Genomic DNA, 16,129 nt, shown 5'->3' on the forward strand with positions numbered 1-16,129 from the left:
TCAGAACAAGTAATCTGTTTCTATTTATCCCGGGGTTCGAGTTAAAGAACTTGTGATTGGTCACTTGGGATGAGCAAAAAAAAAAAAAAAAGCAAGAGCAAAATACTGTCTTGGGTCGGAATGGAGAAAAAGTGCTAGCAACCGGATCTCAGGTCTGTGAATTTCTGCATAGCTCCTACAGCTGAGGAGAGATAAAACAAATCTAAAGGAAATTTCTGAAGCAGAGTGGCAGAGGCACTTCAGAATTTTATAGTGTGAGTTCGGAGAAGTTTTAAAAGAAGTTTTCAACACTCCCTTTCTGCGATGCAGAAAAGTTGCTTCGGTTTATCGATTCTATCTTTGGATCCACCTGTTTCAGCTAGAAGAAAACATATCGTCAGAATTCCGCTGGAAAAATCTACTCTGGATATGAGGATGATGAGCATAAGGATAATAATAATCGCCAGGTGGATAAAAATATCAAATCCAGGCTGAACATCAGGCTGACTGAGCGACTAATCATAATAATAATTCCAGGTCCTTAGGAAGGACTCGAAAGGTGGATAAAAATGCCAAATCAGTCTAAATATCTAGCTGTCTGTATGACCAACCATAATAATGACACTATAAATTCTTATTTAAACACAAGATTTCCCAAACTGTGCAGTCCAATGTAGAATATTAGTTAAACGGGGGAAAAAAAAATAAGGACTAGAACTTCGGGAAACAATTGATTTAATCATGCTTTGTTTTATACCTATGGGGCAAGTAGAATGTAAAGGCTTAGAAAATACGCTCCGCATAGTAACGCAAATACGATTAGAGTGTTTAATGTCCATCGCTGATTTTCTGCATGCATTAAGGTGGGAGGTGGGGTTGCTTTGACACAACTACCGGAGTTCCTGCGGCTGATAGAAATAGGAACGCAGAAGTCTAAGAAAGAAAGAGAGAAAGAAAGAAAGAAAGGTTTGATTTATGACCTGGCCCTGTTTTCTGAAAGAAAAAGTCACCTTAGGTAACGTGTAAGAAAGGAGGGAGAGAGGGAGAGGGAGGGGGGGAAAAAGACCTCTGTCCCTTTAAAGCCAAGTTGCTACCCAAACACAAGTAAACAGAGTGGTAGAAAAGAAAGTGGAGGCGGGATTTTGAGGGGCGGTCTCAACCATTTTTACAGCCCGCTGAACGTTCGGCGCTGGGCGTGGTCAGAACGTCCAAGCCGTGAACATTCGACTCGCAAGCGGCTCGGGGTGGGACCGCGGGCGGGGACAGAACTCCTCGCCGCTGGAACTGCTGAAATGTGATGGACCCGAGAGGGGGAGTTTCAGACTTGTATCAAACTTCGCTGGAGTCGAAAGCGAGGCGCTCCAAGAGAAGCGCGGTCGGGGAAAAAAAACAAAACCAAACCTTATGCGGGGTCTTTTGCCTACCGCCTACCCGCCGCTCGGGAAACTCTGAAAACGGGAGGCGGCGGGCCCCCGAAGCGACCTTCTGCCGGCTATTTGAAGCCCTCCTGAGAGACAACAATATGAAAGAGCTCCTGGGGTTTCCCGCCCTCTCAGCGTGGATCTAAATGAGGCGGCTCCGGCGTTAAGGCCGGTGGGCAGACGCGGGGCTCCCCTGAGGCCAGGCGGAAGGAGGCTCGAGGGGGGAGGCAGGTAAGCGGCATCCGTTCGCGCGCGCTCCGCCGGGCCCTTCGTCTTGGCGGCGGCTGCGGCTGCTGCAGAGAGACCGCCCGGCTTCTCGAAGGGCGCGCCGGGCGGCCAGGGAGGGTTGGCAGCATCCAGGCAAGCGCGGCCCGGGGCAGCCGAGCCTCCCCAATGCAACTCTGCAGCGGGAAGGGGAGAAGCGACGCGTCCCGCTCGCGGTTGGCGGAGGGAACCCGGGAAGCTGCCAGCCGCCTTGCCCGAGAGTTAAGTCCCGCTTGACGGGGAGGGGGCGGCGCGGCTTCGCTTTTGGGTGGTGGTGGTGGTGGTGGGGAAATGGAGGCGCTTAGTCAACTCCGAGGGGATCGCGCGTTTACTTTCGGTTTGACCGCTTGGCCTCAGTCGCTGAAGGCGGGCCAGGGTGCGCGAAGAGCCGGCGTGGTTCTGCGCTCCCACGGGCGCGCTCGGAGAGAGTCCCGTTAGTCAGATCGCCCCACGCAGGCGGGAGATCTGGAAGCGCGCTTTCTTGCCTTTGGTGTGATACCTGCCTGAGCGGAAGGACCCTCGCGGGACGCTCCTGTGGAGCCGAAATCAAATTATCCGACAGCCGCCCTCCTCCCCCAAAAGTCGGGTGAATTATCCCTGGGTGGTTTCTTCGCCCCTCCCGCCGTCTCCATCCACCAATGTTTGTATACCTGATAGCTGGGGACCATCAAACCCTCTTCTTAGCCCCCCCCCGAGCCCTGCGTGCCTCCCCCCCCCCTCCTTTCTAGAGCACAGTTGGTGGTTTCACTCTCACACACCAAAGTCGAGGCGATTACGAAAAGTATCCGCCAGCCCTGATCTTGGGAAGAGCAGAGAAAGAAGAGCCCACTGGCAGCACGGTGGCATTTCGGGGGTGGGAGAAGAACTCGCGCTCTAGACTCCGGTTTTCATTAAATTCGGGATCCGGATCGGCAAGGAAAGTGACAGGGCTTCTCAATTACACCCAAGTTTGATTTCGCGCCTGACTGTCAGCGGCGTCTCCGAGTAAAAGGTACCGTTTCCCGACCCTTCTCTGCAGGCGATTTCCGATTGTCAACTTGGCACCTGGACCTATTTATTTTAGGTTGTTCTGGTTTCAATGGCTGCCGCGTACAATCCCATTCATAGCTTAATCGGAGAGAGTAGAGTGTGAGGTTTGAGAAGCGTTTTATTGCTATCTCCAGCTTGATTTCATGGAAATATTAACCTTATCAAATGAAAAACACGCATTAATCAATGTACAACATGCAGATAGTTTGCTGTATTTTGAAACAAAGATCCTTTTGTTATATTGTGCTGTTTTCTGAAACTGAAAATTCGTTTAAGTGAAATAACCTCAAAACCATTTTTAATCTATTTTGAGCAAAAGAACTATTACTGAAATAACTAAAAGAGATGAAGCCATGTCTCCTTGTGTCAAATAAAAATGTGGATTTAGGAACATTTGTAAAACAACTTAAGCAACCTCACTAGTGTTGCTAAAAGCTATATTTGTTAAGTATCAAGGGATCTTACTAAGTTTACTTACTAAGCACTATTAAACGTAATAAGCAATACTTAATAAGATTAATGATAATAAACGTAATAAGCTCACTTAATAAGCATTATTAAGATCAACGGATCTACTTCTGACTAAACATGCATTGAATTGGCCTATTATAGTGAAAAAATCTAGACATATCTACTCCTAAGTAAGTGCTAGTAAGTTAAGCTCACTTTGAATTTAAGCTTGCATAATATTTCTGTTTAATTGTGCTTGTATTTTAAGCAAATTTATTCTCACACATTTGGAATTCCTTTTATTATACCCTGATGTTAATAGAAAAATAATATAATCCATATTTTAAAAACTCACCTTTATCTAGTATTTATTAAAACGTAATTTTTACTGCTTGCAAGTCTTAAATGAATTTACCTTGAAACCAATTTCCATTGATTTTTAATAGAGTTCTATGCTAGTTTGCTGAACATAATCCTAGCTTAGCTTACTCAGACGAATTTAAAGGAATCTACCTGCAGATAAGCATGTTCAACAAAAAAGCATCCACCTGCTGCCATAAGTAAAATCTGGTTGAATGAATTCAGTTGTTTTAATGAATGTGTTTGTTCTATTTGTTATGATGCCTACATGGGATACATTTTTAAGACAAACCAAGCTATTTAGGCCATTTGGATGGATCGTATTAGAATTATTCCCAGTTTGGAAAACAATTTGGAAGCAAGTGCCACTAAAAGTAATGCAACTTTCTACGTGTTCTTGGGAAGGGAGAGGGGGAAACCGGTCTTATCTCTAATGAAAATAGACCTAATTGCTGTGGTGCTTCTAATTTAATGCAGCTAATTTAACAAAGGACAGTCATTTAAAAAAATTGAGGGGGAAGGGTTCCTATTTTTCTAAAGCACTCTCATTTCTCGAACAACTGAGGGGGGGTTGAGGGAAACCTGCATGTTTTATAGAAATCGAAAACTGGACTCCAGATCTTCAGACTTGCCTTCTTAGAATGTCCTTTGAAGAGTATCATTTAACACACACCCCTTCCCAATAAAATGGAAACTTCAGCTGAAAAGTGAAGTGGTCCAGGATTAGTACCAGTTCTCCGCCCCCACGTACCCCCCCACATTTCTCGCCTGTGGCCTGATTCCCAACCGGAGGAGGGTCTGTTTGTGTTGTGGACAGGTAGCAGAGACCAGCTACTGCTACTCGGAGGCCCTCAATCTGCCAATTTCAGAAGGGAAATTGAAGCTGAGAGAAAGGAGGGGGAAGCCTCAGCTTATAGTTTCGGTTAAAGGGGCTGAGCTAAGAGGCCCCCACCTCCAGTCACACACCTCCCATCAATTCCTCCCCCCCCACGCTAGGATCCCAGGCCACAAGAAAGGAAGGTTTGGAGGTCGCTGGGCTCATTTATACAGGAGGGGGGAAAAAAAAATTGGCGCACTTCAAAGAAGGGCCAAAAGGGAAAGAGAAAATCCACCCAGGGCCCAGATTGCAGGCTTCAGCTGCCCTTTGGCTTCTGTCAAGCCCAAAGGCCGCAGGAAAGCCAGGGCAAACCCTTCAACCGCCCAAGAATGAGGCCATTTGGGCCCTGGAGCCGCTGCTGAGTGACTCTGCACAGGTCTTTTCCCACGCTGGGTGAACCCCCTCCCCCACTCATTCTTCACTCGTTGGGGCGATGGGATTTGTAGTCCAGCATATTTGGAAGTCACCTGCTTGGGGAAGGTTGATCTAAATTAATTATCGATTCGCACCAGGAAATTATACCTATTTTTTTATAAAGGAAAAAAATACAAATGCTTAAGCAGGTCGATTCTCTTCCACACACACACACACACAAAAACACCCCCAGTTAAATTGGCGTGGGACACATTAAAGCCTCCACCACTGGCGGAGATGGTAGCTGACACTGGACCAAGCTGGTGGCTAAATGAGCTTGCACATTGTCCAACTTGGGATTCTTTAAAATACTGAAGTATTTCTAGTTCGGAATATAAAGTGGCACCACCTGAAGGCATTTTGGGCTCTGCACTGCCTGCGAGAGAAGGAGCCAGCTGAAGGGATTCGGGTGAGTCGGGCTGCTCAGCACAGCCTTGTAACTCCCGATTAGGTTTTGGTGCCTCTTCCTTTTCCTAAGCGATATCACATTTCCCACACTTTCCACAACTCCGATAACAGGTTCCAAATGTAGTAAGAACGCGGAGCCGGGAACAGCCGAATTCCTACAGCAGGCCGATGGCCATAAGGCAACAATATGAGAGAGGAAAGCGGGCGGCCGGGAGAGGAAGAAAGACAGGAGCCGGTTTGTTAATCGCACCCCCCGATCGCCCCTGTTTCTTGCCCGCAGTCCGCGTGGGAATTGACCACCGCCAAGTCGGCCCAAGCTAGATCGCGATCGCCCATTCCCGAAATCCTCGGGGGTGTCGCTTCGGCTAGCGCAAAGCACAGCAGGCCAAAAGCCAGCTGGAAGGACTCCGGGCCGTTTTCTTTAGGCGCCGCGAAGCGCGCGCGAGAATCGGGCGTTGCTTTTCTCGGAGTCGCTTATCTTGATCAATGACTTGTTGCTGAAGGAAGAAAAATAAGCACCGCGCTGCAGGCGGGGGGCGGGCGGGAAGAGAGAAGCAGCAGCCATGGGTTCCCCCACCTCTTTGCCCCAGCGTTCAATTACGGCCAACCTCAGCCGGCTACTTTGGAAGCCCTGAAAAGGCCTGTGCCTGGGGAAACTTATCTCCCCGCCGTTCAGAAGCCTCACTCAGATTGTGAGCCTTCACGTTTCCCCAGCTTTTCCCCACTCCCCTGCTTTCCAGATGCAAGCGTTCTAGGCCTTGATGACCGCCGTTTCCGAACGAGGCCCTGGCTGGACTTCAGGACAGCGACTCCTTTGCCTTTTCAGGCTTAGCTTCTAGGACCGACTTTTTCTAAGGCAGAGCCTTGGGTTCAGAGCCAGGATCGGGACCATGGGTGCCAAGGCCTAGAAGCTGAGACAGGCATAAATGGGAGGGAGAGAACAGATGCACAGGAGACAGAGCAACCGACCGACTCCTCTCAAGCTTACGCCAACGGAAAGGCCTGCCTGATCTTTTTTCCCCTCCTTTCTCGTTCCTCCTGCTCCCTTTTGCTAGTGAAATTTCCCCGTCCCGAGGCTCCGCGCACTTCTATTCGCAAGTCAGGACTCAGGTCTGCCGGAAGACCGATCCCTGCAGTTTTTCCCTGCCAGAACTCTCAAGCATCTACGACCGGGTTACAATAAGATTTTATTTCAAGAGCGGGGGAGGCATCCTACAACAGATTTCCTAGGATCGCATTGCTTTTCTCTGGGTTAAGGAATTAATACCGACTGGTACGGGTTCGGCGCTGGGCACGTAGGCATCGACTTCTTGTTCCCAGATCACGTGGCGGGAAGCTTATTAAAAAGCAGGAAAGCTGAATTCGAATCCACGGCACTGCCGGCTCCCGCACTTTAGATGGGAGGTGCAATGTTGCACTTTGGAGGCGGGCTGAAGCCATTGCTTGAGGCCCCCTGCTTAGTGAAGCTTCTCTTCTTTCTCGCTGGTTAATGACCCGAGCCTGCAAGTAATGCGAGGAGACCGCACGTTCCCCTTCCCGAGAAGACTGCGAGTGTGTGTGTGTTGGGGGGGAGTACTTTACACCTTCTTCCTAGGCCGCCGCGCACAGCTTAGAGCTGCCAATAGATTGACCTACCTAGAACTACTCCGGCATAGGCCCTGTGGCCGCCAACACAATCCCGTGAGGAAGTTCAATCGGAGTGTTTCGGAGGGCAACTCTGACCCTCTGCTCACTAGGGCCCGTCCTGTTCTTCTCTGTCCGCCTTGCAGAACAGCCTCCTTGGGAGTGTTTAGGCGGCAAGGGATGACCCCCCCCCCTCCCCTTCAAAGAGAAAGGCTTCGCAGGTTGTCGAGGGGCAGAACGCAGCTACTCTTTGCTTCCCGCGGGACAGGAGGGGTAGCCTAATCAGGTTTCTCTTCATCTTAATAAAAAGTTTCTAGCTCCCAAGTGTCCATGGAGGTCGTGGTTTTATTTCCATTTCACCCTCTTCTGAATAGGGCAGGGGGCAGTTAAGCATCAATCTTACAGAAGGCGAGAAAAACGGGCGTTAGGTCGGCTTGGTGTCAGGACACCTGCGCTTCCTGGCACGCCGGTGTTTGCTTGGCTCTTTACCTTGAGCGCCTCGGCCAAGCATGGCGTGTCTTTGGTTCAGCGGCCTCTGACTGATCCCCTCGCCAAGTGCGTAACTCTGCACCGCAGAGTTGGTGGTGCTCCCCTGCCAGTTCGGGTGGCCTGTCTCACGCCCCAATAAGCTCCAAGGTATCGCTTGCATTATTACCCTCTCGCTGCTCCGCAGGACCTGGCCCTTCTTCAAAGCTCTTTCCTCCGGCCTTGGCTGCGATGGAACTGAAGTCATCAACCAGCGCTGGCAGGTTGGCAAGAAGAATTGGCCACCATAAATCGGGATGTTCGGATTGCGCTGCCCACCCGCACTCCTCGCGCTTCCCGTGCCCGTGTTTCCAGTTCGGACATAAGCCAGGGTTTGTTCCAAAGCTTGCCGGGCCTGCTTTTCTTTTCCCCGCTTTGCTTTCCCTGGCCGTATCCCTGGATACCCGCGCCCACTAATCTTCTGACTCGGCCGCCTTGAAAAAAAGGAAGCACAGAACTTTTTTGGGGCCCCTTCCCCACTTGTCGCAGCGCGTCCCGTTAGCGGTGGGCATAAAACGGATTAAGGTCTGGCCTGGGGTGGTGGGAAGCACGGGGGCCACGTGAGCCTGTCAGGCAGTTTAGGGGAGAAAGAAACCGCACGTGAGGAAAGGGCCGCTTTGTGCGCCTCCTCGAATAACCATCAATCTCTTCTACTTCCCCCCCCCCTCATGTTCCTGTTTCTGCTTAGGATCCGAACACCGGAGAAAGAGGCCGTTCCGCGCTTTCCGACCGTCGGGTTCAACCAGTCAAAGCAAGGCAAGGCCTGGTCCAGCGCGATGGGGAGCAAGGCTCTGCCGGCGCCGATCCCACTGCACCCTTCGCTGCAACTGACCAACTATTCCTTCTTGCAAGCCGTCAATACGTTCCCGGCCGCCGTGGACCACCTGCAAGGCCTCTACGGCCTGAGCGCTGTCCACACCATGCACATGAACCACTGGACGCTGGGTTGTTACGCGGCCGCGGCCGCCGCTGCCAGTGCCTCGGGCGGCGGCGGTGGCAGCGGCTCGGCCGAGATCAGCCGCTGCTCGGCGCTGAGCGAAATGGCGGCGGCGCAAGGCCTGGTGGAGCGCTTCCCCTTCCCGGGCTTGCCTTTCGCCACGCACCTGTTCCACCCCAAGCAGGCCGCCGCCATCGCGCACGTCTTGCCTGCGCTGCGCAAGGAGCGGCCCCGCTTTGACTTTGCCAACCTGGCGGCGGCCGCCACTCAGGAGGACCCGCCCAAGGCGCACGCGGTGGCGGCGGCGGTGGCCGCGCAAGCTCAGGGGGAGCTGGCCAAGCTGGGCGGGCCTCTTTCAGCGGCGCTGGGCAAGCTCTCTCCCGAGAGCCGGAAGCCCGCGCGGGGCCGGCTGCCCTCCAAGACCAAGAAGGAGTTCATCTGCAAGTTCTGCGGGCGACACTTCACCAAGTCCTACAACCTGCTCATCCACGAGAGGACCCACACCGACGAGCGGCCTTACACCTGCGACATCTGCCACAAGGCCTTCCGGAGGCAAGATCACCTTCGCGACCACAGGTCAGCCTCTGCCTCCGCTAGGCCTCCTCAGATGGCGGGGCTGCAGGCCTGAAGGGAGGTTTTACTCGTCTGGGTTTAATCGGTTTATGGAGAGCCTGGCTTATACTTCGAAGGTTGTCGAGTGTTTTCTTCCGAAAACCATAGTTAAAACAAACCAAGGCTTATAGCGGCTTGAACGTAATCAGAAGCTGAATTCAAATACAACGCTAAGCTATATATATTGATTGTTTGCTAGGAAGCCGTTGCTTCAGGATTGTTTATGGCCCGTTCAGTAAATCCTACTTCAAACAAATCATGATTTAGCATGTTGTAGGAACACGGCTATTGCCTGCAGACCCAATCTAAACAAGAAGTGTTCTTGTTATACCTCTGAACAAGGTCAGTAGGATTTATTTCCAAGAAAATAAAGTTGGAGCCAAGGATGTAGTCATTCTGTTGATTTGCCTTCAACCCTTCATCCAAAGGGACATGCCTGTTTTTAAAGCCAAGGGATTTTTAAGATGGTGGGGCTAAACTACTTGATCTGGTTGGAGTAGGAGGCAGAATTCCTATTGCTTTGAGGAAGAATGATTGACTTTAGTCTTATTGTCTTCAAACGTATTTCTTATTGTCTGAAACATTTCTAAAGTTAGAATCTCAAGTTTAGAATTCTCCCTTGCTTGAAGATCCTCTGATGATCTTGATCATGTTTCTTGCCTCTCTCCTTTTTTCTTTTTTCTTTGCCTTTGGGCTATAATATAACTATCACTAAAGACTTGGCAGTAAGAGCACAAAAATATTTATGGGTTTGTAACGATATACAAATCTCTACAAAGAGACTCTTTTGTGGCTTGTTTTGAGAAGCCGAAGAATGTTGGTCTCTTTATTCCACAAAACCCCTACATTCTCCTGTCAGATTTATAAACTTCAACACAAACCTTCAAGCTGACATTAATTAAAGCGCAGTTTTGATTAACTTCACCTGAAATTACCTGCCAAAGTAGTAAATAGGGCTTACACCCATGAACATTTACATGGGATTAAACCCTTGCTAAGCATGTTTACTCAAATGCATGCATATTTACCCAGAAATATGTTTTTCCTATTTAAAGAGGCTTATTCCTAAGAAAGCAATGAAGAGCAGTGTCAAAGTGTTTGAATATGTTAAAAAGGGACCTTGGGGATGAACAGCTAGGCAGCATATAATTTTGGTTTTAAAAATTTGATTATGCAGAAGTTGGGCTATTATGGCATTTGTTGTGTGTGTAGAAATATTGACTCCAAACACTTTGGTTGATTTCCAGGTATATCCACTCTAAAGAAAAACCCTTCAAGTGCCAAGAGTGTGGGAAAGGATTTTGCCAATCTAGGACCCTAGCCGTTCATAAAACTTTACATATGCAGGTAAGGTTAGGCTCAATTATTTTACACATTCTACTTTGATTTCAATTAATTGTGAATTCAAAACACAAAGTAATTATTTTCTAGATGCAAAATAAAAGAGATAGAGATGTGCTTCTTTTTAATAATCTGAAATATTTTGTGCTATTTTTCTCAAATGCTGATAGGTAGAAAACAACAGAAATCCATACTTAATATATATGATTGTAACATGGCCATTTAGATAGTGAGGACAAAGGGGGTAAATGGTTAAATGTGCAAAGTGATACCAACATGCCAGTGCTGAGACTCACTTGCACCAGATGCAAGTGTGCTTGCATGTCATCATTTTGATGTACTATTATTGCAATTCATTGCATTTGCCCTGTTTCTTCAGCTACTAAAAACCCCTAATAAGCACTCAAATTCTAGGAGAAAAATGGGATATCAGTAAAATAAAAAAAACCCTAAAATAAGTAATATTTCCTAGGGATTGGGAGCCTGTGTAAATTTACTTAAGAGTATATTGAATTATGGAGGATTTACATTTGAGGAAAGATAGCCTACCTAAAGTTGACTTCTCTCATTCAAGACTTCCCTGTTCTAACACTTGAAAAAGCTTCTTAAGCAGCCGGACCAACCTACCAGTGGCTAAATGAGATGTGCTCTTGTGGAAGACTTCTCACTTAGAGAGATGAACCAAGACTCCCTTGGAAGCCGGGTGGATTAGCAGGAGAATTTTCCCCTTAGATTCCAGGAACTGCAAAGCAAGAGGACTGGTCTTGACAGGCAGGAAGATATGTCTGTGCAATTAAGACTATAATCTTAAACACACTTACAAGGGACTGAGAGTAAATCAGTAATCTGCTTCTGGGTTCCAGATGCATTTTCTGGAAATAATTGTGCCTGCAGCTAAAAGTGCAGTTAATGTGAAAGTAAAGCTGTGATCTGAGATCAGTTTTTAAAGAAAATTGGCCAATTGAGTAAAAAAAAAAAGTGAAATCACGTGCATGTTTGGATGCACATAAATGGTGATGGGAGAAATCTTAGTCGTTGAAGTGTGTTTAGATTTTCTTTAAATGTACTTGTGATGGACAGTAAACACAGAAGTATATGAATCTCAGATTCTAAATCTGAAAGTGTATGTGTACTTATTTGGGAGTAATCCTTACAGAATCTTGTTGGAAAGACTCTAAAGTAAATTTGCCTAAAACCAAACTATAAATGTGTGCACAGTGCAGTCCTATACACTTTAGTCTGTAGCCTTCATTGTTGCCTATTACTGTCAATTTACATTTGTACAGAATTGCATTGGTTTTTCTGTCTTCACAGATTGTAGTTTATTTTGTCTTGCCATGTTCTTGTCCTACAGCAATTTAATGAGGCCATAAACTAGAGGGGGGTGGTGGTGGAGGTGGTGGAAATGCTGAGTGAACTTTGAAAAGCTCAATAATCCAAGTAGTTTGTCAAGGGTTTAATCCTTTGCTTGCTTCAAATCTGAACAGGAATCTCCACACAAATGCCCCACATGTGGAAGAACCTTTAATCAAAGAAGTAACCTGAAAACTCACCTTCTCACCCATACAGACATCAAGCCCTACAACTGTGAGCAGTGCGGCAAAGTGTTCAGGCGCAACTGTGATCTGCGGAGGCACAGTCTAACTCACACCCCGCGGCAGGACTTCTAGAACAGCCGAGAACCCCTCCCCACAGGGAGCTAATTCTGGCTCAAGGACTTGAACTGTAGTGTAATCTTATGTCCACATGGGTGATGTGGACAGGTGCATCTAGGGGGCTTGATTCCATGTCCCTCAGTGCCAGCCGGTCCTCTTTCTGTTATGGTGGTGGGAGCTGATACCTGTTCCAAGCATTCTCCCTGCACTGAGAGGGCCAGCTGGTTTCTTGTATATAGTAACAGAGCAGCTCATTTTCGAGCTCTGCACAGCAATATGTTGGCTTTCTATTGTCTTACCAAATGCACATTGGTACCAACAGCAAAACCTAGGAGTGAAAATACTTCTTTTACAAATTATATTTCCAAATAAACACTTTTTCCCCCAAAATAATTCTCATTCTGAGTTTGAATAAGTGACAAGTTTTCTTCTCTCCCTTTCTGATAGTCACAAGAGCTGAAACTGTTCTTTGGGGGGCGGGGGGGGGGACTTTGTGAGAGATGTGTGTGCATCATTATTGGGGGGTGGGGGAAAATCTAGTCTGCCATTTTCATGGCAGATTTTTTTTGAAGTGGTTTTCACAGCCCTTCCTGAGGGAGGGCAGAGAGAGGATGACTGACTCAAGTCACCCAGCTGGCTTTATGATCTCATTGTCCCTGGTTTTGAGAAGAGGCAATCTAGGCACATCAGATTAAAACTTGATCTTAAGTACCTCTAGATGGAGGATTCCACTATGCCATGGCAGACAAAACAGACCGGGCATCTCTTCTGTCTTTGTGTGTTGCTTTTACTGATGCAATGGAATGCCAGAACACAAGGTTAGCCTCATGGGGAAGCATTAACTGGCCTGGGGAGGGGAACAGGCTGTTCCTGTGACATGGGTAAATAGCTATGGTAATTTAAAAAAACTTTTTTAATGTCTGGGCTGGAGAAGAACACGGACTGTAACTATGAAGGTTGGGTATCCTCCATAATTGATGACACAGGCAAAGTGATTTATGCACTCAAAAGCCTTATGTGGAAGAACTCCTGTTAATATTGGACTGAATTTAGTGCAGTTGTATTTACAGATGTGTAATTGAGTTTAATGGGACTGACTTACAGCAGGTAAAGAGATAGGAATAGAAAGGAACTCTACTGATCCCCTGAAAAACCTAAGCATAGACTGGTCATTTTTGTGGAATCCAACTGTCTTCACTTAAGCCATTAGGGAATCTACCTCCATAATTCTGTGGGATTTACTCTGAAATAAATCACACCAAATTCATGTAATTGTACTCTGTAAACACTTTGAGGTTAAAAGTCCTTATTTCTGCTCCACTGGATTGTTTCCTCAGCAGGCTTAAACCATCAATCGTAGCTAACATTGGCTGCTTACAAAGCACAGTTGTGGCTTCTACCCCATGATGGAAGCATTCCAGTTTGGAATGAACTCAACCTATGACAGAGGTCTCCAAACTTGGCAACTTTAAAACTTGTGGACTTCCAACTCCCATGGAGAACTCTGGGGAGTTGGAAGTCCACAAGCCTTAAAGTTGCCAAGTTTGGGGACCCCTGACCTATGGGTTTCTTTGCTTCCCCTCCAGGATTCAGCCGGCATATAATGATTGAAAGAAAGGCAAAGGCCGGGAAATGCCTTCAAATCCTCCCTAAAGCCTAAAAGGATTTATTAGTTACTTATTGGCAATCCAGCCAGCTCTTCCCGAGCGATTGCCTCCTTTTTTTAGACTTTGAACGCAGGCGGCCGCAGCTCAGAGACAGGGACTTTACACCGCCCAAGACGAGCCCCGGCCGGGAAGCTCTGGAAAGCAAACAGAGCGGCTTCAATAAAGCTGCCCGCCTCGGCCGAAGGGCTTCCCAGGGGGAGCCGAATTGCGCTCCGAGTTCATCCAAATCGCGAGCCCCGGAAGGGCGCAAAACCTCCATCGCCAACTTCATCCCCGGCGTTTTGAGGGCACCTTCTGCCTCGCCCGTTGCCGACTCCCGACTTCTAAAAAAAAAAACCAACAACAACCGCGTGGGTCTCGGGAGGAAGGGGCGGAAAGTCCCACGGAGGTGAAGATGCTCCCTTCCGACGGCTCTGATGCTCGCCTTGGCCCTGCGGGAGCTTCCCCAGGGCGCCCGCAGCTCCTTGCGGCGTCTCTTGCTGGAGAGAGCCGCGCGGAGGGGAAGCGGGCGAGAGCTTGCGCGGCGGAGGGGGGTCGCTCGGGAGCGAGAGGCAGCCCAACACTTTTCGCGCCAAATCCCGGATGGGCGGGGCTCATAATCGTCGCGATCCGGTTTGGAAATGGTGGCGCCTCAGGTTTCTTCCTCGAAGGAAAGGAAGCAGCAAACTAATCGACGGCGCCTCAAGTCGCGCGTTGCTGCCTGGGTTTTCATGTAGAAGTCTCTCAGGAGGAGCAACCTGGCCTTTCCCGAATATGACTGACTACAGCTCCCTATAAGCCCCTGTCTGGACAGCCTGTGATGACGCCAATTGTAGTTCCAAACACCCTAGGACAGAACAGCTCACCTGCTTCCATATATTAAGCATCACATAAGCCGGAGATATAACTACCGGTAGATTAGGGCTAACTGAGGTAGTGTGCAAAGACTGGAGAGCTTTTTAATTGAGAGCAAGGATATTTAGGAAACTCAAAGCCTTGATGCCATTCATTCGTTGTCCGGATCTTTACAGCCCAAATTTGGTAGTCACAATAAATCAAAATGTGTCAGTAAGCCTCTGAAACGCGGCACATCTGAATGTGCCATCTTAGCATCAGGGTTGCAAATGGCAATTTTGGGGGACCCTCGAAACATTGGCTGCAAGTTCAGCAGGACAAACCAAAGGTACAGTTACTTTTAATTCGGAGATGGGACACACGCGATGGGCAAGCCAGAGGTTTTCAAACGGTGGGCTGCTAGGGAGGTGGGATGGATGAGCATCTTTGAAGGCCAAATGTGGGGGACCTTTACCAAGCTGCTGGAACCAGCCAGGACTCTCTTCTGCCTGTACTTGCAACAACAGCTCCTTTAAATCAGATGCACTCCTGAGTGCTGCCCAAAGTGATCCTGCCAAGGCTGAGGAGTCCTTTCCCAGTCTGTTCATCTTCTTCTGCCAAGAACAGATCTTTCTGGGCATCTTCCTTGTGTGCTTACTCCAGGCAATTGGTGGCCAATGCTGGGGAAGAGAAGAAGAAAGCCAAGGTATACCATTCTCCCTTTTTTGTTAACTTGATCTAAAGTAAGAAAAGAGTCCAAGTGAGACATATTCCTCCTAACATTTTTATTTGGGCTGGTGGGGGTTCGTCTAATTATTTTTTCTATGTTGGCTAGGTTCGTTCATATGTTATGCTATAAGAAGTGGTTTGTTTCACTAAGGTTAATTGAGAAACCATTTGGTGTCCTACCTAACATGCTAAGTGAAAAACAGATTATGTTTTGGCTTTTTGAAAAAAAGTGTGAAGTGCAACTTAAGGTAGGTTTGTTTAAACATGGTTTTGTTTGCATGCATAGGGCATATTACAGTAAAACTAAAGAAGTCACAATATTACTTATTGTGTTTGGTAAACTGGTCCATATGCACAAATAAACATACATAATCTACACTTTGCAATGTTTAAATATTGCAGAATACAAGAAAATATATTTGGCCTTCTTAATGCAGATGACATTAATAAAGCTGAAAACAATTTTCAAGATTTCTATTACTCTATTCAACATGATACAAATGGAGTAGACCTATTTTTCCAGACACTTTGCTAGGTCATTTATTACAGTTATGTTTGCAGAACATGTGCTAATACACCAACCTAAAATTTGAAACCAACATAAGACAATGCAAAAGCTCATGCTAAAAATATCCAGGCAGCTGGAAGTAACAGAGCCATGTAGTACAGAGTGTGGGCTGTTTGTTTCCAAAAATTTCTTCATAGAGTTTGTCCGTAATTCAAAAATATGGTCTGTCCATCCAGCTGCTGTGACTTTTAATCACAGTCTCATGTCACTGAAGGATGTAGGAAGTAGGGCATTCTTTCAGGATCCCCCACAGGCAGAGGGCAAGTCAAAAGCTTATGTTATGCCCATGGTTTTCAAGGGGGAACAGGGGGAAGGAAGTCATATCTATCAAGATGTCATTACACAAATTGCAAATTTATTCATTATATCAACTTGTATATCTGCCCAATTTAAAAATTCTAGTCAACTAACATAGGATTAAAAGGAACAAAAGGTTAACCACCCGGTAAAAATAATA

At 47.4% G+C, this 16,129-nt stretch overlaps 1 protein-coding gene across 2 annotated transcripts; it reads left to right on the forward strand.

Moving 5' to 3' along the window:
• Positions 1–1,170: 1,170 nt before the first annotated feature.
• Positions 1,171–12,285, forward strand: OSR2 (odd-skipped related transciption factor 2). Of its 2 annotated transcripts, none has more exons than XM_026705914.2 (4): positions 1,171–1,631; positions 8,039–8,863; positions 10,147–10,246; positions 11,728–12,285. In XM_026705914.2, the coding sequence occupies exons 2-4, from the start codon at positions 8,127–8,129 to the stop codon at positions 11,908–11,910; spliced, it is 1,020 nt and encodes a 339-aa protein (XP_026561699.1). In that variant the 5' UTR covers positions 1,171–1,631; positions 8,039–8,126; the 3' UTR covers positions 11,911–12,285. The 2 variants fall into 2 exon arrangements, with proteins under 2 accessions (XP_026561699.1, XP_026561700.1); XM_026705915.2 differs by having other exon boundaries at positions 11,810–12,285.
• Positions 12,286–16,129: the final 3,844 nt, after the last annotated feature.

This window comes from Pseudonaja textilis, chromosome 3 (assembly GCF_049901715.1).
Source record: "Pseudonaja textilis isolate UNSWEBS1 chromosome 3, rPseTex1.2, whole genome shotgun sequence".
Lineage (NCBI taxonomy): Eukaryota > Metazoa > Chordata > Lepidosauria > Squamata > Elapidae > Pseudonaja > Pseudonaja textilis.